Source organism: Ictalurus furcatus, chromosome 10 (assembly GCF_023375685.1).
Source record: "Ictalurus furcatus strain D&B chromosome 10, Billie_1.0, whole genome shotgun sequence".
In the NCBI taxonomy this organism is placed as follows: Eukaryota; Metazoa; Chordata; class Actinopteri; order Siluriformes; family Ictaluridae; genus Ictalurus; species Ictalurus furcatus.
Window position 1 is genome coordinate 6,234,196 of NC_071264.1, and position 25,911 is coordinate 6,260,106.

The following is a 25,911-nucleotide window of genomic DNA, read 5'->3' on the forward strand; positions in this document are numbered from 1 at the left end:
AAATGATTAAGCGATACACTTTTCTGAGATATTGTTGGTATGGTCATGTTGATTACATTTTTAATCATTGCAAATTAAATGGTACTGAATGGATTCTGTTGATTTGACTTTATTATTTTTTTTTAAACGTAATCTTCTTGGTCTTTGTAGGCATTAAAGAAAAGTATTGTCAAACTCAGTTTAATGTTAAGGTCCTTATCTTAACCAATATAAAATAGCTATTTTATACTGAACATATAATAATAATAATAATAATAATAATAATAATAATAATAATAAAACTATTTACTTATCAGAAAGCACAAATAAGAATGACTTATGCAAGATGTTTCTGAAATACTTTATACACAGTAAATATACACAACTTTTGGACACCAGGGGGCTATAAATTTCAGTTTGTCACCTGTCTTCCTTTACATGGCTGTTTGTATTTGTTTGACACTTGCATACTCTCTTTATATTTACAGTGAACTGTAAACGTCTAATAGCCAGAAAATAAATTATGATATAAATGAGTGATAGGACTTCATCTGCATGCTGCTGTATTAGTAAAGATGCAATAACTTTGAGACTAATAACAGAAAGATTAAGCAAACAGTTTGCTTGGTTGTTCAGGTGTTTGTTTGTGTTTTTGTTTTTTTTAAATAAATTCTCGGGATAATGATTTCATTTATATGTAAAATGATGTATAAATAAAATAATACAAGAACAGTACACATTCACATAAAATCTATGATACAAGCAAGAGAAATGGCACAGTTTTATATATATATATATATATATATATATATATATATATATATATATATATATATAGTTAAATACCACATTGGCAGTGGTATTTGTATTAGACTGAACAAGAATGTCATGTTTCAAGCTGCCCGAGCGTTTAACATGCCCCAGCACAGTTTCAGAAACACAAAGGATAAGCCAGTATACTCCTCAGGGGCAAACATGATAACACTGAATATTTTCGAGTCAGATTTCAAATCTTAGACATGTAAACATGCTGCATAAAAACTTCATTTAGCTTTCACATATAGAGTGTATAAAAGTTTTCAGACACTGGCTGACATTTTGTAGTTTTAAACAGTGAATAAAAGTGAAAAAAATGGGCAACTATTTTATGATCCTATATATTTTAAGGTTCTTTTGCAGTCTGATGTGTAAAAAAAAAAAAAAAAAAAAAAAAAAAAAAAGACATATTAGGATATTGGCTCATATAGCATATTTTAACCATAAAAAAACCCCCACATTTTTTGGGAATATCAAGTCAGCTACAGCTCTACTTAGGCTCATTTAGTAGGATAATATCCTAATACAACAAGGCGAACCTTAGGTCAAATATATTAAAAATGAAGATTTAAGAATACGAGATGCTTGGACCATTGGTGTTTGAACATCGGCAGTCTGCTTTTAGGTGTTACTTCACTGTCCACCTGCTTCAGTTACAGATTCTCTCTGTCATGGCTCTCTGTTGGAAAAGAAAACACATGAATTTTGTTTGTATGGAATTTTGATGTATTTAGTCTACTATCCAACCGATGTCAAACATCTCCACCCACCAGACAGTGGTCTCCTCCGCTGCCTGTATTGTAAAAGATCTGTAATTGCTTAAAATGTGTTAAAACATATCCTTCTCACCAGTGGCTCCAGTTCGGAGTGTTCAATGAGACTAAACTCAGAGATGAAGTAGTAATAGTGTTTGTAGCAGGTGTTGACATGAGCCTCAGCTCCCATGTTGCAGACGCTGTCAAAGTGGTGGATGTAAACGTGCACAAACACACGGAAGAGCCGACTTAGAATCTTTTTACAGACCTGCTGGAAGTTCTTCGGAAAAGGAACCCCTGAAAAGGAGAAAAAAATCTTTCAAACCTGGAGTCAGGTCATATTCTTGATTAAATGTCAATAAGGGTTGGTCCGAGGGTATGCAGTATACAACCCTAATTCCAAATAAAGTTGGGACAGTATGGAAAATGCTAATAAAACCAAAGAGGAGTGATTTGTAAATGTACTTTGACTTGTATTTAAACACAAAACGTATAAAAACAAGGTCTTTTTTTGGAGTGTGTTGCAGTCATCAGAATTGAAATGAGTGTATATTTATATATTTATAAACATAATTGCATACATACTTGTGATTCCACTCCACTGAAACACTAGCCAGTTGGCCAACATGAACTAACACACCAGGATCTGTCATTTTTAAGTCATATATATTATATTAGAAATAAGTAATATTTATAAACGGTCATAATCCATCCATCCATCCATCCATTTTTTGTACCGCTTATACTACAGAGGGTCAGAGAAGCCTGTAGCCTATCCCAGGGGACAAGGTACAAGGCAGGGGACACCCTGAACAGGGTGGCGATACATCACAGGGCACTATCACTCACAGTGAGTATGTGGAAACCCCCAAAGAAGGAAATCCCCGAAGCACAGGCACACAGGACAGAGGACAAGGCAGGAATCAAACCCCCAAGCCTGAAGGTGCGAGGCAAACGTGCTAACCACTAAGACACCATGTCCCCCAAATGGTCATAATCTTCACTGTTAAATTAAAAACATTTGTAGCCAGTAGTAGCATGTAACCATATAGTATTGGTGGGGCAAGACATCATTAATTAAACGACATAGTCTCAAACAAAATTAAGTCGAGACTCTCAATTTTGAGAAATTCAACCTTATAACCTCATAATAAGCAGTTGATTTCAAGAACATAGTCTAGCAGCTCGTTTTGAGCAGTGTTACATGTACATTTTTTCAGCTGTGTTTGTTACAGCAGGATTGTTTCCCATCTGCGAGGCCCACACATAAGCGCTAATATCATTAACCGAGGTTGCTAGGTTTCAGCTAAATTTCCAACCTAACTACATCCCAAAATCCACAGAAAATACCTAAAACTAGCCCAAAAAAATTCATAAATTGGTAAAGGCAGACCGCTTTCTTCTTTTTCTCAGCATTTGCATGGGAAAAAGGTCAGCATGGTGCACCCGTATTTCTGATATTATAATCAAACTATTACAATCAAACGGTTCAACTTTGCAATATGTCTTACAATAGAAATTGTCTGTACTTATGCTGTACATTTGTTCGCAGACATTTGAAACATTTTGAAAGATTTGCAGATTTAATTCCAGTTGTGAAACAAAATCTTAGCGGCTGAAGAGTATTTTTCAACTATTCCAATTTGGTGTAAAAACCGTGACCCTGCCAACCCTGTCATTACCTGTCATGTCCAGTTCTCCACCTCCAATGAATATTTTCATAGAGCGAGCATTGGGGCATTGTGATTCTTACACTAATGTGCCTCTATTCCTCTATTGGCGATTGTTGCAGTTGATCATTTGACCATTATAAATAATAATATTGTGCTTCCCCACAATTGTGCAGCATCTAGAAAGGCAAATCAATCAGTGGGACATTGGCTTGTATCTGTCAAACAGCAACATTTTTAAAACCACTGATCAGTCCAAAAAGGCAGCTAGTATTTCAACCAAATATTAAATGTATGGAGCTGTGAATGAGGACTTTATGAAGATTAACATTTGTTGCAAGTTTGATTATAAAGAGGAGGCGCCAGTGTTTGTACGTCCCTTCTTTCTTACTGACAGGGAATTGACTACTATAAATTACCTACTATAATAAAAACAGATTCTCAAGTGCACATAACTGCAGTTAATGTGCACCTATTATGGTTTTTCAGATCTTACCTTTCGTGTAGTGTGTTATAGAGCTGTTTGTGAATGTAAAAAGTCTGCAAAGTTTCAAAAATCAAAGCGTGCGACAAACAGAGTTATCGACTCCTAAAAGAAGGAACCGATTCTGAACAGCTGAAACGACTCGTTAGTGATTCCAGACTTACTTCCTGTACTAATCTATGTAGGTTTGTAACAAAAAGCCCCTCCTCTGGTCTTCATTGGCTGCTCGCTGACAGCAGTAGACCAATCACAACAGACTGAGACACCTGACCAATCAGAGCAGAGTATGCTCTCTGAAAGGAGGAGTTTAGAACAAATCATTTAGAACGGATCATTTAACGAGTCGTTTGTGACACTGGGGGGAAAAAAAGGTAATGCTGCAGTTTAAATTATGAGCATGTTAAAGTGTTTTTTGATCTTGGAGGCATGTAAATCTATTGTATGAGACCTTTAAAACAAAATTAGGCACGTTTCAAAACCATAATAGGTGCCCTTTAAGCACAATGCTGAATTTCCATTGTTGTATACAATGCATGCAAAAGACATGGACGGCCTTTAAGATGAATGAGATTACTGAGGATGGTACCATTTAAAAACCATGAAGATGGCTGTGAACTGCACCTGATATGCAACTGTTTTGCTACGATGGCTTTAGGACTGCAATTGCAATCCATGAACAGTTCTGCACTCGAGTCACCTGCTTATGAATTTCCTGATTACACATCTGCACTTGTTGACCATGTAATAAACAGTTATAGAAGGGCTTTATTTATAATTGCTCTATCCAGTTTCACCCAGAGGAGGATGGGTTCCCTTTTGTGTCTGGTTTCTCATATCATCTCAGGGAGGTTTACCTTCCCACCGTCGCCTCTGGCGTGCTCATTAGGAATAAATTTATACATTTCAAATTAATATCCTGAATGTATATATTTCTGTAAAGTTGGACAATGTCCCTTGTTAAAAGCACAAATGCAATTGTATTGAATTGAATTGAATAATTGCGGACACACCTATGCGTGTAGGGAAGATATTCTCATTGTTGATGAGCGATTCAATCCAGTCCATCAGCAGGTTCATATACTGGAGGGCTGGGAGTTTGGTGGGCTTCTTGTAATGGTCTCCATCCTGCCATCTGTACTCATAGCGAGGGCCTCCAGACATGACAGGGCAGCTTCTCTCTGTGCAGAATTCGCTAACTGTTCCATAGATCAGGTTGATGCGGTTAAAGAAATCTACCACATGCACAGCAATCCAGTCATTAATGTTCTCTCCATCAGGCAGCTGAACCACCTTCCTGAGGTCCAAGCCTGACTTCAGTGATGCCTGGGCTCTCTTATACAGCTCGAACCTCTGCGTGCCAGGCTCGAAGCGCTTCCGAGGCCTGAACGTCTTGTCTTTGCTGAACACTTGACCAAGGCAGAGAGCCATGCTTCTACAGCTTGTGCAAATAGTAGAATCTCCAGCAGAAACGTCAGGATAGATGAGATGAAGTCTCCTGTTTCATCAACTGGTGATGCTTGTAAAAAGAATAAAAATATTAATAAAAATGAGCATTCTGTCATTTTGGATATTTTCTTAGCAATTCAAGCGTTTACAATTAAGTGATATTTGACAGAATAAACGTTTAAGGATTTCAGATGTCGGGTAGAAAGATGCTATTGCAAGCGACTTGAAAAAAGAGATTTTGTAACGTGGGTTGTGCCGTGGCCTTCTTCACTACAGAATTCAGAGCGCTGGTATGTCTAAGTAACATTGACACAAATGGTGTACTAGCATAGTATGTACTATGGTACTATGCCCAAGTATTCTTGATTCTGGCGATGGAATTATCTGCTGCCAGATTAAGCATGATGAGAATAAAATCTGTCTTGTACACATTGGTGTGACTATCACAGTTACTAATAACCACGTGACAAAGCACATCCTCACGGTCGCCCTATAATCTCACAGTGCTCTGCTCTGTTGGATAGCCCACGAACTCTGTTGTGTAGCTAGCTAAAATACAGTATAGAGGTCAAAACGATCCCTTTTGGTCACTTCCAAAGTTTGTATGATCTAATCTGCATATTTTGTTTTCATGTCAAATCATTAGGCTTAGCACATACCGATAAAACACAGAACAATAAATATACACCCTACTGGTCACTAATGGGCTATGATGAGTGCGCTAGTTTTAACAAATTCACTGGGGAGTAATCATACAAAGTACCCCATCAAGCAAACATTAAATTAGAGAACATTTTCCTTCTAATCCATTTTCCTTCTAATATCATATCGATTCTCCGACCCAAATTTGTTTCGGTCACTCTTACATGCTTTGTAACATTCTCTCTCACCTGATTGGCTGCCTGAATTGGCCTGCCACTTTGAAATCAGACTTCTTTTATGACTAAAGTTAGGTGCATGATGGCATTTATCGTATCTGATCTGGCATATGAAGCATGCATTCGTTTCCCGACAAACCTGAAACAGCGCTGACTGAATGACTGTTACAGGATTGTCTGGGTATCTCGCACCAGCCCAGAAACATTTTATAGAGCTTTTCTTTTCTTTTCTTTTCTTTTCTTTTCTTTTCTTGTCCGCTGACTCAATAATTCCAAATTCAAAACGCAATCATTATATATAGTTAAAAGTAAATGAACAAATGTAGCTGAGATAGAACAATATTGCGCATGAATAACAAGTTTGGCCTACGTAAGAAAGCTGACTATTTTATCACACTTGTTCGAAATTCTCTCAAATGAAGACAATAAGACATGAGCTACCTCGAAGTGGGGAATAATTACACCCAGGCCGAATGAAAAGTCTCTGTGTGAATCTACTAGTGCCTTAATAGAGGTTATAACAGTCAAATTGAAATCATTTTTTTTTTGGAAAGGCTGATGTTAAACAGAACACAACATATGCTAAGCATTACCACACATGATGCTATTGGTCATATGACTCCATATTGTTTTTATATTAATTCCTGTGGCTGAACACAAGTAAATATATATATATTTTTAAGTCTGTACCTGCTGCTGACACATTTCAGTTATATTTACTGGTGTGATAATCATTTTGACGTTTTAGATTAACATGTGTGACATCGTGCGACCACCATTTTTTTTATCATCACTTCCTTTGTTTCAATGCAGTCTGACTGCATATGATAACGAACCAGCCTTGTGGCTCGCTCAGGCTTCTGGCTGTCTGTAGTCTCTATACACAGCTGTATCAACTGAGCGCATTCAGTTGAGCCCTGGAATTAACCTTCCCAGTTGCCACAATGGTGAGCATGCCACTGACTTTCACAGGGAGATTTATGCTGTAGCCATACATATGTGGAGAACCAAAATGACTGGAATGAAATGTTTGGCTCTCTTTCTGCTTCCAGAAGCACAGTATTTTACTGCAAGCTAAAGAATCAATCTAAACATATTTCCATAATCACAGCTTAAAAATCTAATTCTTGAAACAAATCTACTCGAAAGTCATAAACAGCCCTCTATAAAGAGACCTTTATCATTTGGTTATACTTGATTATATGGTGAAATGTTATAAAAATGCACAACAGTCCATTTGGCTGAAGAATTGCTGTGGAAAATAACTTTTCCGCTACACCATTGACAAGGCTAGAGTGTAATCTGAACCATATAACCGTTGCAGATTTATTTATTTTTTGATCTTACTGTATATCTTACTCACATTCTGATATACCAATACACACCGAATTCAGTCATAAACTTAAATAGATGAACATGTGATGTCTATGTAAAAACACTACTATATTTATGAAAAGCCTTTTATGTGCACATCTGTATTTTATACCGTGTGTGGGTCTGTGGGGGAGTGAACCATATTCTACACATTCTCAGGAACTCATATGTCTGTACATATTCCAGCAAGGCTTATAGAGTCTAATGGACTACAGGGTTATAAATACAAGAGAACAAACTGCAAAAACAACTCATAAAGTGCAAAAAAGCAAAGAATTTGGTTAGTTTCATTGAGATAACGTGTAGGTATGAAAAGAGAAGGGGAAAAGAAGGATCTTCCCTACAGTACCTGGCTCAAGTCCCGTCCTGAATGCTTGGAATGCTGTGGGGAACTATGGGAAAGCTCAGGAGAAAATCTCTGCCTCCAGTTCGCAGCCAGAGGACACGGATTGCACCGCTGTCTGAAGAGTTTGGTCTCAGTAACTCATCAGAAAACCTGAGCAGTCTGAAAACAAATAAGACTCGATAAGCAGAGAGAAAAGTTGTTTGGCTTTTCTTCCTGTGAATGATGTCATATCCTGATTTTGTCAGACAGCCCCTACTGCCTGACTCTGTGTGTATGTGTGTGTGTGCGCGCGTGTGCGTATGCACTTACAGTAGAAGCAGCTTGGAGCTATAAAGGAGGATCTTCTTGGCTGTGGGAGGAGCAGCAACTTCTGTAACTTTATTCCCTCCTCATTTGTCCTCAGCTCTGCCCACAACCACTACTCATTGAAAACTGCCCACTTGGGCTCAGTCAGGCATGTCATGTGAAAATCACACACACACACACACACACACACACCCTGACATCTGACTGTGTTAAGAGGATATCTAACTTAGAGCAAGTCTACAACTATACATTAAATGTATGAGTCAGTTCTGTTTCTATTCTTTTACTGAATATGTCATTATATGCTTTAGAAAAATAACAGATTTTTTTTTTTGAACAATAGTAAATGTTGTATGTTATAGTAGAAAAACTAGAAATGTTGCGTAAATTTTATTGCAGGTTGGACCTTGTGGTTGAGCCCATACTGCGAGGGAAATAAGTATTGAATACGTCAACATTTGTTTTTTCAGTAAATATATTTCCAATGAGACTATTCACATGAAATATTCACCAGACTTTGTTATTAACTCAAGAAATCCACACACATAAAGAAATCCAAACATTAAAGTCCATAAATGAAGTTATGTGTAATAAAGAGGAATGACACGGGAAAAAAGTATTGAACACACTAACTGAAAAGTATTTAATACTTAGTGGAGAAGCCTTTGTTGGTAATGACGCTTCAACACGCTTCCTGTATGAAGAAATTAATGGGCCGCAGTATTCAGGTGTGATTTTGGCCCGTTCTTCTAAACATATTGTCTTTAAATCTTGTTCAGTTGGATTCGAGTCAGGTGATTGACTGGGTCATTCTAACACCTTGATTTTTTTCTCTGAAAGCAATTGAGAGTTTCTTTTGCTGTATGCTTTGGATCGTTGTCCTGCTGGAAGCTCCACCCACGTCTCATCTTCATCATCCTGGTGGATTACAGCAGCTTCTTCTCAAGAATCTCCCGGTAAAGGGCTCCATTCATCGTTCCTTCAATTATATGAAGTCTGCCAGTACCATGTGATGAAAAACAGCCCCACACCATGATGCTTCCACCTCCAAACTTCACTGTTGCTATAGTGTTTTTAGGGTGATGTGCAGTGCCATTTCTTCTCCAAACATGGTGTTTAGTATGACAGCCAAAAAATTCAAGTTTGCTCTCCCAGTATTTCATAGGCTTGTCCAAACGAGTTGTAGCAAACTTTAAACGAGTTTCGACATGCCTTTTCTTTAGTAATGGAGTCTTGTGAGGTGAGCGTGAGCAGTGGAGTGCATTGCCTATTGTTTTCTCTGTGACGATGGCACCTGCTGCCTCCAAGTGTTTCTGGAGCTCAAATTTCAAAGTTTCAATTATAAGGTGTTGTAATTAAATTAATTTGCTTGCCATTGTGGTATGTCTTTTCTGAAAATAATAATAATAAATGTATTTAAAAAAATGTATTACATTAAAAAAAAAAAGAGCAAAACTTATGCATCTTCAAAGGATCAGCATGAATGTCTCTTTACTTGCTGTAAATGAAAAGAACAAACCATTTGTATCCAACAGATGGAGACATTACATACGAATGAAAGCAAATGTGTTCATTACAGCAAACTGCTTGTCACATGCATTTTGGTAAACATAGAAAAGGTAAACTGGCAAAAATTAAGAAAAAAAAACATTAAAGAAAAAAAATGATAATAATAAAGCATATACCCTACACATACTTTCACTCTAATTTATGTTGTTTTGTTAGTTCTACCAAGTAGCAGGATCTTACAGGATTATTACATGACAGGAAGTGAAACTAGCCAAACCCTCAAATTAGCTGAGTCGTGCTATGTAACGTTTCCGTTTGACCTTAAACCTACTTTGTAAATGAACTGGATATTGGTAAGTCAGAACAGGAAAAGCTGGATAGAGAATCATCACATCTGCCAAAAAACAATGCTATGAAATTGATGGAGACACAGGGATTTCCATTTGTGACTGAATATTAATGGAAATTAATATAAAATAATCCAAAATAGTATGACTGCATGTGCCATGTCGCAAATATCACAGTAGTGGTATAGTGGTTAATCTACTAACTTTAGATTCCCATAAACTGCCAAGCTGCCATGGCTGGGTCCATGACCAAGGCCCTTAACCCTCGGCTGATCATTTGGATCCTGGCTCACTTATTATTCGCTTTGCATGAACATCTCAGCCAAATAAGTACATTTAAATATTGAATATGAACCCTTATTCTCTGCTTTCCTGAAGCACAGCTGGCAGCCAGGGATGGGTTGCAGGTGGATGATTTATAGTCTTCAAAACAAGCGCTTGAAATTCAGTTGTTTTAACATTTCCAATGCATGTAAACAATAAACGAATGAAAGCCTTTCTCTCGCACGAACCATTAAGTAAATAAATAAACAAACAAATAAAGGAAAAACAGATACAAGAGGGACAAGACTTCCCGGATCGCCCTCTTTAACGAGAAGGGTTATATCCTGTGCATTAACACAATGCTGTAAGTACAATATAAATGACACAATGCAGTGATAAACACACGTTCTATCAAACTGTTAACAAGCCGAGCTAATCCGTCTATTCATCTGACACAGTTTTACGCTGTTCTTATCATCTCTGATGATCAAGCCTGTCATTCAGAGCTTCAGAACTGTGCATCCTATGTTGTTATTTGCTGAACAACTGGTGATCCATTGATTGAGCCCTGTGTGAACTTGTAAAAGCTCCTCAATACATTATATATAGGCCTATATAAGTTTACTTATAATTTGTAATTGAAATGAATGATCAACATGGGTTTTCTGTATCAGCATTATTATTTTTTTATTATTATTATTATTATTATTTTTTAAACAGTGGCCACAAGAGACTCCCCAACAAAACTTCTTCAATACAAAACAAGACAAAACAAAATAGGTGTTCCCATCTAATGTTTCATCCCAGATTAAATTACAACGAAATTAATGACGTAACAAACGCCGCTGCAACCTGATTGGCTCGTCAGCATGGGGTCCTTTTTGGTTCATCCTAACCATCAAGATATTGCACTAAAATGTATTATTTAGTAGACTAAGTGGTATATTTTAAAATCGTCTCTCATATATATATATATATATTTTTTTTTTTTAGAGAGAGACCGCGTGCTACTTTTACCCATGTACACACACTACTTTTTGCGGTAGTGTGCGGATGGAGACACAACCCCGCGTGCTGTCGCCACCTTTTCGACTCTCACCGCCCACTTTTTCCTGTAACTAGGGTGGAAGAGTTGCGTCACATTTTACGACTGAAACGGCGTGAGTTTCATCCTCAGGGACCTCCAACAGGTAAATTTATCCACTGGTGCGCAGATGTAAGGAACACAGACTATTATGGGATGTTATGGGCGACAAAATCTGTTTGTGTTTTGCGTCGTGTTTAGTTTGAGACTAGAGGAGAGAGAAGGGGGGAAAAAAGAGAGTGAAAAGTGATGTTGTGTGTCTTATATGTTACTAACGTAGCTCGTGGGAGTCGCTGTTGCGCTTTTAGTTGTGTAGTTTGGACGCTAGACGGTAGAGAAGTCGTTGCATCACACATGAACACGGAAACGTGACATTGAATGAAGCTGAGCTTGTCGTTAACCACGCCCATGCACGCTGATTGGCTGGTCGGACCTGTCACTTAGCTCGTTGCTCTGCTCGTCACTCTTCCAGGTGTTTCGCCTGACTCGCTCGGTTGGTGTTCGGTGTCTGGAAGTGGACCACGTACAGGTGAGTCAGTGTATAATATATATATTTACTGTCATCTAGAAAGATCCTTTCTATATCTTTAATAGCAATGAGGTGTCAAATACTGAAAGTAAAAACAGTACATTTGGTATTTTATCTGTCTTGTTTGAAAATGTATCTTGAATACAATGAAAGTATATCAGTGTAGTGTTGGTATGAACATTATTATAATTTATTATTATTATTTTTTAAATATATATTTCAAATTAATATTCAAGTGAAATTTAATGCGTGAGACTGTTTGTTTGTGTTTACAGTTGGATAGTACTGGCTAATAATCACGACCAGTGGTGAGTGTGTGTATATGGGATGGGATGGGATGGGACGGGATGGGACGGGACGGGACGGGACAGAGTGGGGTGTAATGCACATGCTACCTGAGCTTTAAATAAATAAACGTATGAGCTCCAGAAATACAGGTCTGTGGGGGGAAAAAAACCCCCACCAACAACAATAACAACTACAACCAACTCGACAAGACTTCAGGAGTTCATTCGGGTCCCGACGCTTCATTTCCTCCGCAAGATAAACGATGTATTGTTGGTGTTGCGATGAAGATGACCGTTAACTAACCACCCGTTAAGCAATCCCGACCACACGTATATACGGACTGTAGACTAACGAATGAGACAATCGTGTTCACGTGCTGCGAAGTGTGCTTTTGTTTAGGTTCTTTTAGACGACGTCGAAGGACGTTGGTAAGCGTTGATATTCGTTGAGTAATCTGAAAATGGGTTTTATGGAGGAAGAAATTTTATTTAGTTATTTATTTATTTATTATTTTTTATTATGGGCGTATTGTGTTGGCAGTATGACTAAATAGGGCCACTTGATGATAAGAGAAGATAATCTCAGATATCCAAATTACTGCCAGGATTGGTGAATACGTTATAGACACAGTAGACTAACTTTTTTTGAAGACCTTCGATGTAGGATTTTCGACACGGAAGGGGCAAAAATGCTGGTTTGACAACTCTGTCTTTGTGCTGTGTAATTTGATCCTAATCACGTTCTTGGTGTGCATTTTGAATTATTTTTTACAATAAACGGACACACTCGCGCGTGTCCACTCTCAGGTCTTCGGCACTCTCATGTCAGCGAGTCGAAATCATCAGTTGAGTTCTGTTCATAAATCTTTCCTGTTTTAAACACTTTGCTCGTAGTTAATTCCAATCATACCGCAGATTAAGGATGTCCTGACTCATCCAGACTCATTCAGCAAATTGCTGCAGAATGACTAAGACCGTCCACAAATTGTGTTTGAGGATCTTGTTACAGCCACTGTTTGGTTCTGTTTCACTAGGACCGCTCATAAAAGTGAGACAAGCGGGTCGTTAGATCCGATTGGAGAAGGCGATTCTTCCCTAAACACGGGAGCCATGGAGACGCACTTTGCTCCCCTGCAGTCATACACCGTACTAGCTCTGTCAAAGCTAAACAATCAGTTGCATCTTTAATGACTGAACTTGTTAGAGATCATCAGCTGACAGACATTGGACAAGTGATACCTTGCACCTTGTACATTGGATTAGGAACGTGTCGTAAGTGAGCTGTAAGAATTACACGCATGCAATTTACTACAAATGATGTCAGTGTACGAGTACGGGTCTTTTATGCTTTTCTTCTTTCCCCCCCCCCCAAGACAGAAATACCTGGGGTTTTTTTTTTCCTGACTTTACATATGTTGTACAACTTTTCGTGGTTTTTCCTGTTTTGTTAAACTTGCATGTCTTTACGACGTGTTAGCCAAGGTCACACCGGGTACGCGTGTCTAACCTGCTACACGTTCAGAATAGTGTTGTGCATAGAAACAAATGTAAAACCGTCCCGAAAGTCTAGATATTGGCTAAAGCTGTATATTCTAATCCGAATCAGGAGATGCATGTTGGACGATCATGTCCTCATGTCAGTCAGAAGAAATACTCTTTGGGGTTTTAAGAACACGTTACAGGCAACTCGCTACCTACCCATTTATCGTTTGAACACTCAGTCAGCATCATCTTTTTGTTTCTCATCAAATGAAGAACAGATCTTTTTTGTTTGTTTTTTTAATTTAAGAAAGAATTCTGTTAGCAGATCATGTACACTCACCTTCAAATGTTTCATCTTTACTGAACTGTAACAAGTCGAATGAGACTTTTTTTTTTTCTTCATAAACATGAATGGCATGAAGCATGGTAGCTTTAGGGAAAATTCCATCAATACTTAAACCCTAATTAAAGGAATTGGAGTGTACCCGTACATTTCCAAGTCACGGTCGGTTTGTTGAGTGTTGTTGAGACGGCTGTCTGTCAGGCTTGTAAGTGCCCACTGCAATGAGGAAAGTTCTTTACTTTTTAAAAAAAAAAAACTGGCACATGTAATGTCTTTATCCGCACAGTAAAGTGATATCACTGCTGTTGTGATGCGACATGTGATACTCTTCTATTTTGAGCTTTATAGGCAGGGTTTCTGTATGCAGATAGATATTTATTTTTGCTACGCCGGAGAGGGAAGTTGATATCCCGGTCGACAATTGCCAAAGTTTTAAGAGAAATGAAAACACAAATTACGGCATTTCACGTTTATAAAGCTGTAAATAACGACTAAGGGAAATATCGACGCAGGGCTGCATGATAGTGTCAAAATGAGTATATCACAATAATCATTGTAAAATAATAATATAAACCGGTGAACTTTTTATGTGGCATGCTATTCAATTATCCAAAATGTATGAGAATTTTTTTTTGTTTATTGTTCATGCCGGTACAATGCCACACTCACAAATAAAATAAAAAAACACCTGTCTGGAACCCTTTGAGATGCACAGAAAGTTTACAGAACGAGTTATATGATTGTGGTTTGCATATTTTGCAAACTTTTATATTGTTCATTTGTACTACAGAAGCCAACACTATTATGATGATTAATAAATTTATTATGTGTGTAGCATGAACAGCTACTCGGCACTACACTATCTGTGTTCAGCTATTCGTGAGCATGTACAGTTATGTACCGAAGTTCATTCTCGCAGTCTTATCGATTAAATCCCCAGATATGTAAATTACCTGTCCAAAGAGAGGCCGCTTTCATAGGAACTCCTGTACCCCTGCTTGTTCATGAACGTTTAGATAAGGTTCACATCAAACATCAGAATGGGGGGAAAATGTGATCGCAGTGCCTTTGGTCATGGCTCATTGGTCAACTGCTGATCTCATGGGATTTTCACATGAACAGTCTCAAGATTTTATACAGTATGGTGCAAAAAAAAACAAAACAAATACATCCAAGGAGCTGCAGTGCTACAGGCAGGTTAGAGGAGAATGGGCAGACTGCTTCGAGCTGACGGGTAACTCGAATAACCACTCTATACAGCTGTGGGGAGCAGAAAAGCATCCCCGAATGCTTTTCCAACCTTGAGGCTGATGGGTTACAACGGCAGAAAACCAGAACGGGAAAGCATCACCGTGCCTTTTTCTGATCTCATCATTGCCAGGGGTGAATATGGTGTGGTCTTCTGCTGTTGTAGCTCATTAGCTTCAACATGTGATATTTCGTGTGTTCCGAGATGCTTTTCAACGTATACATTAGAGAGTCGTAGGTGAAAATTCCCAGGTGTTTCCGAAATTCTCAAACCAGCCAGTGGTTTTTCTTCATTCTGACGTTCGATGTGAAGATTAGATAACCGGATGAATCGGGATGTGATACGGTAACAATTTCAGTTTTGTTTTGGGTTGTTGTTTTTTTTTTTGCCTCTGTATTAAAAGTCTGCCAAGCACATCAAAATGGAGTGGACTAAATATGAAATTGTCAGTTTTTCTGATTCACACTATGGACTAACAGGTGGGAAAGTGCTCTTGGTTTTGATACACCACAAAGCATGTTAATCTTACTGTTATCTCGTGTTGAACCACAATGGATCGTCTTGTACAAAGGCACAATAGCTGTCAAGGTGAGATGAAGAACCAGAATATTCCAGGATCAATTTTGTGACGTATTTATTTATTTATTTTATCCCCTGCTTTAATACAAAAGCTGGTTCACGTTTTTCACATTTTATTGAGCGTAAGAAGGAGGAGGAGAAAAAGAAGGGGTTGGTGATTTCCAGTGAGGCCTGCTTGATTCACTTTCTTGTCGGTAAGGTGGAGATTGAGAGAAGGGAGACGCTGTCCTGCTGTCTCATTCTGTGTCTTTCTAAGACTTGTTTATCCACTAGGGGTAGAGAGACTGGTCTGACAGGCTTTGGCTGTCTGAGAAACGGATCTGTTTGTATTATAGAAGTAAACGTGCCTCAGTGGAAATGGAACACCCGATACCCTGTGAGGGTTTTCGGTTAGCTGTTCCCTTTTTCATTCTAGTAGTAAGACAACTGGACAAAAAGTCTACACACCCCTGTTCAGATGGCAGGTTTTTTTTTTTTTTTTGTGAGGTAAAAGAATGACACTAAAATTATCTTTTCCCGCCTTTAATGTGCAATTGCAAAGTATACAAGCAAATTGAAACAGTTAGAAATGTCTTGGGGGGGACGGGGGAAGAGAAACAAAAACTTATAATAGCTTAGATGTATAAGTATGTACACCCATAAAGTAATATTTTGTTGAAGCACCGTTTGTTTTTATTACACCACTCGGTCTTTTTATGTATGAGTCTATCAGCATGGAGAATCTTGGAATCTTTTTGCACCAAACAAACCTTTTGGAATTATTATATTGGAATTTGGAATTTGGAATAGGTCTCATCAGACCATAACACATTTTGCCACATGATTTGGGGTGGTTTAGTTGGGCTTGGATGTTTTTTGTGAGAAAGTGCTTCCGTCTAGCCGCCTGACCCCATAGCCCAGACATGTGAAGAACACGAGAGTGTTGACAGATGCAGAGAGTAATCAGTACTTGTGAGATATTCCTGCAGCTCCTTTAACGTTGCTGTAGGTCTCTTTGCAGCCTCCCTGGTAAGTTTTTGTCTTTTTGAAAATTTCGGACGGACGTCCTGTTCTTGAAAATGTCACTGTGATGCCCCGTTTTCACCACATCTAATGTTTTGGAATTTTTTTTTGTACCCCTCTCCTGATCGATTCCTTTCGACAGCGGGACCCCACACAGGCTTTGTCAGCTCTTTGCAGACCATGGCTTGAGTGGTCGCATGCAGCCAAGAAAATCGTACAGAAACAGCTGGTCTTTATTTGGTTAATCAGAATAATTTCATTGGTTGATAGCTGTATGGTAGTTACTTTTGAACACGAGACTGAACGTGATTGGTTCATTCCGAACACAGCCACATCCCCAATTCCAAAAGGGTGTGTACATTTATGCAACCAACTTTTAAAAAAAATTTTCCCTGAAATGTTTCTGATTAAGTGAAAAACTATTTTTATACGTTGTAATTCCGCATTGAGGGTGGGAAAAGTTTGGTCATGATTTATCTTGGTTGAATTTTTTTCATCACAAAAACTATTTAGTTTTAGAAGCCATTTTAATGGGAGCGTGTAGACTTTTTATATCCAGTGTGGGAGAACCGATCGTCCCTTGAATGAGAGCCGGAACATCAAGATTAACACAAGTCCTTTAGCCTTATTCTTCATCTGTGTGGTCTGTGTTGTCACCCCTATATAACGTTAAAGGTCACAGTGCTCTGTCGGTCTACAGTGCTCTGTAGGCTCATTTAAAATAGGTCAAAATAAAAGAACCGAATTTACATTTGTATCGTAGCTAAACGTTTCTCTGAGTCCTACCTACTCCGTTGGACTTACTTACGAGCCATTAGTGATGTTTCTGTTCTCTATATAAATGTTTTCCTTTGTTAAATCGAGTGAGATCATTTGGTTTGTGTGTGCATGACCGCTGCTGTTCCAGAATAACTGTCAGCTGGTGACTTCCCTGTTTCAGTTGTACACATTGCATTTGCTAAAGTCATAAGACTGTCATGGCCACTCTAGTGCATTACATTATTGGTATTATGTCTTGTGTAGCTGTTGCTGTTTTATTTTCCTGTTCTCATTCAGACTTCGTAGCTTTCTATGAAGCTTATGTTTTGATGAATGCTGGTCTAGTGGGTGGCTTATTAGTAGCACATAACTAACCCAAGCCTGAAACAGTCTGATGTTTTGAGGGCAGCTTTGTGTATTTGGAGAGGTGCGTGTGGCTCTGGATGTTGCTTTGTGTTCAAGGGCGTGTTTCTGCGTTGCCTTTGCTGCTTAGGGCGGCCGGTGCAGAACAATAGGCCTCTTCATGATAACAGAGTGGCTACTGATTTCTTGCCCTGCGCTGGTGAATAATCCTATGGATGCAGGCTGGGGTGAAAGCGGCAGGTCAGGCCACGGTCCTCAGCTTACTGAGGAGAGGAAGGACACCAAGGTGGGCGGTTTTTAGGGCAGTAGGGAATGTCTATCTAGGCCAAGTTGTTAGCCGGCCTCTTCTCTTTCCCGTTCAAAGAAGCCTGCTCTGCCACAGTAGGACTTTTCCTGCTCCTCACTTAATCTTGTGCATGCACACATAGCTGCCTGCCTCTGCCTCTCTCTCTCTCTCTCTCTCTCTCTCTATCTCTCTCTATCTCTCTCTCGTACACTCTCTAAGCCAGTTATTCATCCACTGGGTGAGTCAGGGTGGGAGGAGTCTCTGAGGCCAGCAGTACCAGTCACCCTGTTGAATCTAACTTTTTTTTTCTCTCTCTCTCGCTCTCTCTCAACTTCTCCTTTCTCTCGCTCTCTCTCGCTCTCTCACTCTCTCTCTCTCTCTCTCCAAGCAGTCGCTGTTACCGTTCAGGCCGTGTTTTTTTTACGTCTGAACCGAGTGAGTAATAACAGGAGTTTTGGCCCACCGGCACTCAGCGGCAGCAGCCTTTGAGGATCAAGTTGAAGTTTAAGGTGAGTGGAACGTTTTTACTTTACAAATATTCAAGAAAATCCTGACAGACTCTCGGCTTCTAACTTTTCCTGGTCTACAGCTCAGTTCTTAAACTTCTTAAACACAGTATTCTGAACAGTCCTGGTCGGTTTTGGCTGACTACTTTTTATCGCTCCTGCTGCGTTTTTGTTAGAAAGACGATCACACGGCTTTAAAACCGGCACGCCCCATTAACAGATGCCGGTCTGTGTGTTTTGCCTTGTTTCCTCGATTCTCTGGGATATCCACCCCCCCCTCCCTCTGTTCATCATTAACTCCAAACCATCGGCCATTTTTTTTTTTTCTCCCCCTTCTTTTTTTTTTTTATTTTTTTCCACTGCATGATTCATTGACAGGATGCTTGTTACAGCAACTTACTCTCAGCCTCGCCCCGTATTTTGGGCTTTAGCCGTATCAGTCACACTTAGCGGCCTTGGTTTGTACCTGAAGCAGTAATTTGACAGTTAGGAAATAGTTCACTGAGAGAGGTGTTTGTGCTCTGACTTGTCCGGTTTAGGGATCTTTTGAATAGTTTTGAGAGTTTCTCTTTTCGAGTGCCCTGACGGACTGTAATCACATGACGGGCACGCGAGTAAGGGAGGTTACTCTGTCTCAGGCAGGGTCATTTCACGCCTGCCGGTGAACTCAAAACCGGCTGAATTAAAAGGGCCAAGGGACTGGTTCCAAGCATGTTTACTATGCATTCGCTAGTGTTATTAGCTGGTGCTTACAATTTAGTTTACAAAAAATTTTTGTCCTCAAAACCATCCAGTCACTTTTTACAATCTTGAATGGGACCGAACTCACAACATGAGTCACCCTATTAAACAATCCTTTAAAGCACTAAATAAGTGTGCGCGTGTTTATATTGATGGTTTATGTAGTCATTCTTTATACACTAGTGTCTTGAAGTGTAACAGCTTCCTGGAGGTTCAGTGTGGATTAGCTCCCCAGGTGCTAAAGCTGCAGTCAGTCATTTTTGTGGGCGTAGCTGCCGGGTGGGATTGGCGGTAAGTTGTGGCAACCACTCATCTCCGAAGCTTTTCTAACATCCATTAGCGTACTACAAGGACTCCACGGCCTGCGCAGCGCCTTGAATCATTGAAAGAGCGTTGCAGATATCTTGCATATAGTGTTGTGGGTGAAACATTAACATCACGTTGTTATTGGTTTGGCCTCACTGACGTCCCATTAAAGACTCGTCATAATATCTGCTCAAGCAGCAAGAGCACTCGGTTAATATAATGACTACACACATAAGATTCTGGTCTTTGTTCTGTACAAGACAGTAACGGTTCTACATTACACAACTGATGTGGTGAGGAAATGTCCCCAGGTTTCTGCCTCTTGTGTAAACCACTCTCGGCTCTTTCTGTGACCTCACGATGCGTTTCGGATCTGATTGTGCTGCGTGTGTGAGATCAGGCCAGATGATGCACGTATGCATGCACACAAGTGATGTACGTTGTGATTAGAAGACGCAGAGGTTTCTTGTCATATATATATATATATATATATATACGTAACAGCACAGTGGCATTCTTTTCTTCGCACGTCCCAGCTCAATATGAAGTTGGGGTCGGAGTGCAGGGTCATGATCCGGCAGCCCTGAAGCAGAGAACAGTGGCAGCTTGGCAGTGTTTGGGCTTGAACTAACAACCTTAACTGTAACCCAGCGCCTTAACCAGCACTGATTAGAGTCACCTGCTAATGAACTAATCTTTTGTTCTCCTGAAAGTTTGCTCAAATTTACTGTCAGTTAGGACGGGACCAGCCGTGAGCTAAGAACGTTTTAGGTAGTCATAAATCTGATAAATATTGCCCAACATTAGGTAGTAAACATCCACACCCCTGATATCCTTTACACACGGGTGGATATTGCGGATTTCTTTTGTTTGCCTGACATTATTAGGTTAATCGAGTTTCCTGGAATCGTAAAGTCAGTATGGTCTTGTGAAACCAGGACACTAAGTTACTTATAAAACTGAGGAACGCCACTATTCCTTATCCTTCACAGGTGACTTCAAGTGTGCACGCTTAAAGAGGTTCACCCGAACAAATGCCACCTGGTAGATTTACATCTCGAGCCTGTTACACATGCAGAGGTGTGATAACACTCATGTGGGCCTGTCAGAGATTCCAGCATCAATGCAGATGACACTTGGGTGAAGGAATCCAGGAAGCCACAGTCAGTACACGAACAAACCAAGCTTGCTGCGCTTATGTGATGTCATGCTTCTTTGAGCTCCACTGTACCAAACAGTCAAGATGATTGGTAGTGAAACTGAACCTTTTAGCCACACTGACAAATTAGTCAAACTGCCTTCAGGTTATTCCGAAGTTACTATGTGATTACTGTTATTACAACAGCACAACAAACTAACTCGCCCATCTCTCAGACGCAGGATTATAGTATTATATTTCCGCTGGGCTTCTGAAACGCAGGATTTTCCCTGCATGCACGTGATCTCGTTGCCCCTCAAGGTCATAACATTAAGAACCATAAAAGGCATGAGTAGACCTTGACCTTGACGAGATTGTGTAATACTGACGCGCGCTATTTTTGTAGAGGAGGTTAATGTTCAGAAGAGGTACGTTTTCATGTGTTCAGTCTGCTGTGATTCTAGATGTACGTTTATATGACGAGTAACTTGTGTACACGTAAACTGCAGTCTTGTGGAAAATGAATGTCCTCTTGTCAACAATGGAGGCAGATGGTGACTGGCTCCAAAGATGATCAGTTCGATACAGAGAGGCATAATGCTTGGCTAGGCAAGAGCCAGAAGTAGTGTAGGAGGTTGTGGTATGTGGCTTTACAAGGGTGGACAAGGGTGCAGCACACATCTGCTGGCAATGACTGTTTGCTGTGGGACACACACATTTCTTTCCATGTTGGACGTTCCTTAAAGCCACACCTGCTTCCCTCCTCTGTTTACCTAAAACATGGCAGTGACTCAGCCAATGCGATAAGGACAACCTTTCATACTGCCCTAACTGCATTGTGTTTTTAAGGCCTGAAAAGGAGAGCGTATTGCCTCCTGTAAGTTAATTCCTTTGAGGTTTGTGTGTGTGTGTGTGTATGAAAGGCATGCCATATTTGTCCTCAACCCTCAACATGCGAACTGTGTACCTCCCTCCTTCGTCTCTGTCTGTAGCTCCTCCCTGTCATCATCAGACCATGTCTGCCGAGAGGAAGAAAGGAAGGGATGTCTACAGGGAGGAGGGATGTGGGCGAGAGCCGAGTCACTAGTTAACCTCATATGCACATTCTTTTTTTTTTTTTTTTGTCTTCTTCCCCAACCCTCCCATTCAGTGTGTCGCATGTCTAACATCATGCAAGACGTTATGATGATCATTTACTCTTCATTACCGGGTTCATTTCGTGTTTTCTATTTATAATGCATTATTTATAAAGTGTTTTTGGAATAGAATTGGCATTATGTACAGTGAGAACAAACTGGGACCGACGGCACGGTTTGTTTTTATTTCCACAGATTTTGCACTAGCCCGAGGCACTTCAGAAGTCGGTGAAAATGCTGGAGACAGTCCGAGACCGAATGCTGGAAGTGTATGACAAACTCTTAGTGGGGAGAGGTATGTGTGCCATTACGGATTAAAAGACTTTCCATTGAAAATCTTCGTTCAGGAAAGCTGCGCAGACGTGGCGTACGCTACACCGCTCGGTCGCGCTCTTCACTGAGCGTCTGTGTTTTGTAAACTACAATCCACAGCCACATATCCATGTTTCTGGCTGCCTAGTTACCTAACTCGTACCCAGGCCGATTTAATTACAGAGCCGATCCGATTACAGGCCGAACAAAGAAATTCGCAACATGGGCGCTCGGTCTAAAAAATAAATAAATAAATAAATCGTCTTTAAGAAGTAAATCAGATTTGTTCTGTTATGTGAGCAAAGTCTAAATGTCTTTTCTGGTTTGGCGTGTTTCCATATCAGACCCACGGCTGAGGGGCTACCTGCTGATGGAGAGCCCGGTCAACATGACGGCGATCCTGCTCGGCTATCTCTTCTTCGTACTGTACGCGGGCCCTCGATTAATGGCCAACCGCAAACCCTTCGAGCTGAAAGGGCCTATGATTTTCTACAACTTTTGCTTGGTTTTTCTGTCTATCTTCATTGTATTCGAGGTGAGACAAAGTGCTGGACCACTCCATCCACATACTGATGCTGTTTTACTCATATTGCAGTTATACTGCTAAACAGTACAATTAATGCTTAATAAGTGGCTTGATATTTTTGATTAATTGTGCCGTTGGATGAGAATAACGCCGCAGTTTCAAAGCCAGTGTACATTAGAACAGATTTAGTTTAAGGCTTCTGATGACATTAGATTGTAGTTAGTCATATTTGAATCATTTGGCTATTATTCGTTTTAGTTTAGCAAATTTAATGAACGTTGTAGTCAATAAAAACGAAAGATTTCAGTTTGTGTTGCCTCGCATTTACCCAGAGTGTGTTTTATTTCCAAAATGTAATACTTTATTACTTTACAATCATTTTATTTTCCTTTTTAAACGAAACATGACATCGCTTTACAATTGCACACTGCCGTTACAGGCTTACTAAAGCGTTCCCCCTTTTCCTTCATTGTGCGATGGCTAAAATGAAAAGTTCTGGAGTGGTTGAAACGACCATCTCTATCATACAGCAAGAAGTGGGTTTAATAACACTACTCTATAAGCACATTTATTACTCCGCATACTATTACTTACTCGGTAACACCGGGCATGAGGCGGGAATACATCCTAGATGGGACGCCAGTCCTTCGCAGAGCACCACACACACACACACACGCACATATACACACCCCCTTCGAACCTAGGGGCATTTGATCTTCACCAAATGGCTCCTGCGCCATGTTTTTGGGAAGGGGGGAGGAAACTTGAGGAACCCTGGAGCTGGCGTACAGTTAATACAACTAAATTCATTTCAGTGTGTGCTAGCTAGCATGCATCATTAACAGGAAGAGACAAAAAGCCATTTTTCCTGAGAACATCCTTATCAAACGACGAAGCGTTGGCATACATGTACAGATAGAGGAGATGCCACAACTTTGGAGGAAAGAGGGGGACATTTTAGAATTTTCTGGAAAGGATGAATGAATATTTTTTTCAGCACTGTTAGCACTGATCATAACACTTAGAAACATCTGGAGCCACGACCTGGTCAGAATGCTCACATGACACAATGCAAAATCTTGTGATTTGATGAAATGCTCATTTGCATGTTGCAGGCCAGTGAGATACATCCTGCAGCCCTGCTTACAGCCTTTTTGAAACATAAGGATCGTGAAAATTAGGGACGCTCCTATACCATTACCGATTGCTTGTCATCACGATCGGCCAATCCCGATCGTTCAAGCTTTATTATATAAGTGATATGTAAGCTTTCTGTTAACCGTTACTCTTAACCTTTCCCCCCCCCCTCCAGATAAAGTAATACCGCAGATGTTGCCTTGGTTACATTATTTACAGTAATGTTGTAGATTGTTGTTCTAAATTGAGAATCAAATTTTTTTTTTAAAAAAAAAGAAAAAAAAAGCACAACAAATATTCGTTTTACAACGAACATTTTAAGAGGCCTTTAAGAATCCGACTTTTTCATTGTTTCTTGAGATTTCATCATAATTCCAGCACTAAAGCGTAACGTAACGTCCTCACATGTTTTACGTCATCAAATTGCGATCGGCCGAATTTATTTTTTTTAAATAATGACAATTCCTTTGCATTTTCTGCTGTGTAGTTCTTGATGTCAGGATGGGCTACAGATTATACGTGGAGATGTGACCCTTGCGATTACTCCGACAGCCCTCAAGCACTCCGGGTAAGAGCTGGTGTCTATGATCACATTCGTCATCTTCTCCCCGATGTAATTTTACCCGACGTGTGAGCTGTCTACAATAAAAAATATAAAAGGCAGAAATTGAAGCGCTTATCTTGTTTATATAATGTGGGGTAATAAAGAACTTTTTATTTCTTAGATGGTCAGAGTGGCCTGGTTGTTCCTCTTCTCAAAGTTCATTGAACTCTTCGATACGGTAGGCTCTGTGTTTTACACTCACACATATATCAACGCTATTTGAGTTTGTCTCGAGTTCGGATTTGTTTGTAACTCATTCGTATTTGTTTAGGTGTTTTTTGTGCTACGTAAAAAACACAGTCAGATTACATTCCTGCACATTTTCCACCACTCTTTCATGCCCTGGACCTGGTGGTGGGGCATCAGCTTTGCTCCTGGTGAGTGCTTCAGCATGGAACAGTTCAGATTTAATTTTTTTTCCTTTTCGACTTGTCTATGTGACTATGGCCTTAACAGTAGGTTGGTTAGAGTAGTAACAGTATATGTGACCTTCTGAATGTCTGTGCAGGTGGAATGGGCTCGTTTCATGCCATGGTCAACTCGGTGGTCCATGTGATCATGTACTTCTACTATGGCCTCTCTGCTGCAGGACCTCGCTTCCAGAAGTACCTCTGGTGGAAGAAATACATGACAGCCATCCAGCTGGTAATTTTATCCATCGAGTCTAACTAATGCATTCTTTAAGGCTCTACTTTGCTGTGCAGAGGCTGGGAATTAAGGGAATTAAAGAAAGAATTTGCTACTTACCAGAAAGGAAAGTATGTGTGTGTGTGTGTGTGTGTGTGTGTGCTTAAGGTTATTTTGGGTTTTTTAAAGAAAGTGTTGCTTAGATGTTTTTGTGCTCGTATGAAAAGGGTGTCTCACACTATGTGCACACCGTCAAGCGGACACTGCCAGCTAGATATATCTACTAAACAACAGAAGTCACGTTCTAATAAAACGCACAATATGTCCAGTAATCATCCAGTTTAGTCCCAAAATGCTTTCCATTATATAAAATATCTGATTCTACGCATCATAAAGCTACATATATTGACTAACACGCAAGGTTTCCATCTACCATCTACCTTCCATCTTGGTTGTTTCGGCTTGCCCCGTGGGCAGCATTCTGATTGGCCGAAGCATTTAATAGAGAGCATTTGCTGCAAGTTTTCACTCCTGTGACGAGTAAATGGTGTGAATAGCAGTAGCCAGGACATTTCATGCTACACAACCCAGTTTGGGCCGATGGCTTAAGTGGTGATCACATTAGCTTGCGAAATTTCTTCGGAGACCGCTGCGAATGTGGGCGCCAACCGGATATGACATCACACGCCAGTGTTAAAATATTCATCTGTTCTTGTACGCAGCGACATTGCAATTCGGGCA

General features: G+C 39.9%; 2 protein-coding genes across 6 annotated transcripts in view; one reads left to right on the forward strand and one right to left on the reverse strand.

Annotated features, from left to right (window-relative positions):
• Nucleotides 1-817: 817 nt before the first annotated feature.
• mob3c (MOB kinase activator 3C) lies at nucleotides 818-8,141 on the reverse strand. Its single transcript, XM_053635508.1, has 4 exons — nucleotides 7,752-8,141; nucleotides 4,715-5,220; nucleotides 1,645-1,847; nucleotides 818-1,474 (listed from the first exon to the last, which is right to left on the reverse strand). Exons 2-4 carry the CDS (start codon nucleotides 5,130-5,132, stop codon nucleotides 1,445-1,447), a joined length of 651 nt encoding a protein of 216 aa, XP_053491483.1. The 5' UTR covers nucleotides 5,133-5,220; nucleotides 7,752-8,141; the 3' UTR covers nucleotides 818-1,444.
• A 3,080-nt stretch (nucleotides 8,142-11,221) lies between these two features.
• The window catches only part of elovl1b (ELOVL fatty acid elongase 1b), a 16,507-nt gene continuing 1,817 nt past the window's right edge, over nucleotides 11,222-25,911 (forward strand). Inside the window, exons 1-9 of one of the 5 annotated variants that reach the window (XM_053634224.1) lie at nucleotides 11,222-11,364; nucleotides 11,731-11,787; nucleotides 18,526-18,646; nucleotides 22,160-22,259; nucleotides 22,621-22,811; nucleotides 24,427-24,507; nucleotides 24,665-24,721; nucleotides 24,815-24,920; nucleotides 25,052-25,188. In XM_053634224.1, coding sequence (XP_053490199.1) covers nucleotides 22,199-22,259; nucleotides 22,621-22,811; nucleotides 24,427-24,507; nucleotides 24,665-24,721; nucleotides 24,815-24,920; nucleotides 25,052-25,188 — 633 coding nt within the window. In that variant the 5' untranslated portion in view covers nucleotides 11,222-11,364; nucleotides 11,731-11,787; nucleotides 18,526-18,646; nucleotides 22,160-22,198. Of the gene's footprint in view, nucleotides 11,365-11,439; nucleotides 11,788-13,491; nucleotides 16,736-18,525; nucleotides 18,647-22,159; nucleotides 22,260-22,620; nucleotides 22,812-24,426; nucleotides 24,508-24,664; nucleotides 24,722-24,814; nucleotides 24,921-25,051; nucleotides 25,189-25,911 lie in introns of those variants that run through there. The other 4 variants (XM_053634222.1, XM_053634225.1, XM_053634221.1 and 1 more) reach the window with 4 other exon arrangements.

Excerpts from the sequence above, each read along its gene's own strand:
- mob3c (XM_053635508.1), bottom strand. The coding sequence starts at position 5,132 with ATGGCTCTCTGCCTTGGTCAAGTGTTCAGCAAAGACAAGACGTTCAGG. Across the intron at positions 1,848-4,714 it reads TATCTTCCCTACACGCATAG|GGGTTCCTTTTCCGAAGAAC; the intron begins GTGTGTCCGCAA and ends TCTCCTTTTCAG. Across the intron at positions 1,475-1,644 it reads ACTCCGAACTGGAGCCACTG|AGAGCCATGACAGAGAGAAT; the intron begins GTGAGAAGGATA and ends CTTTTCCAACAG.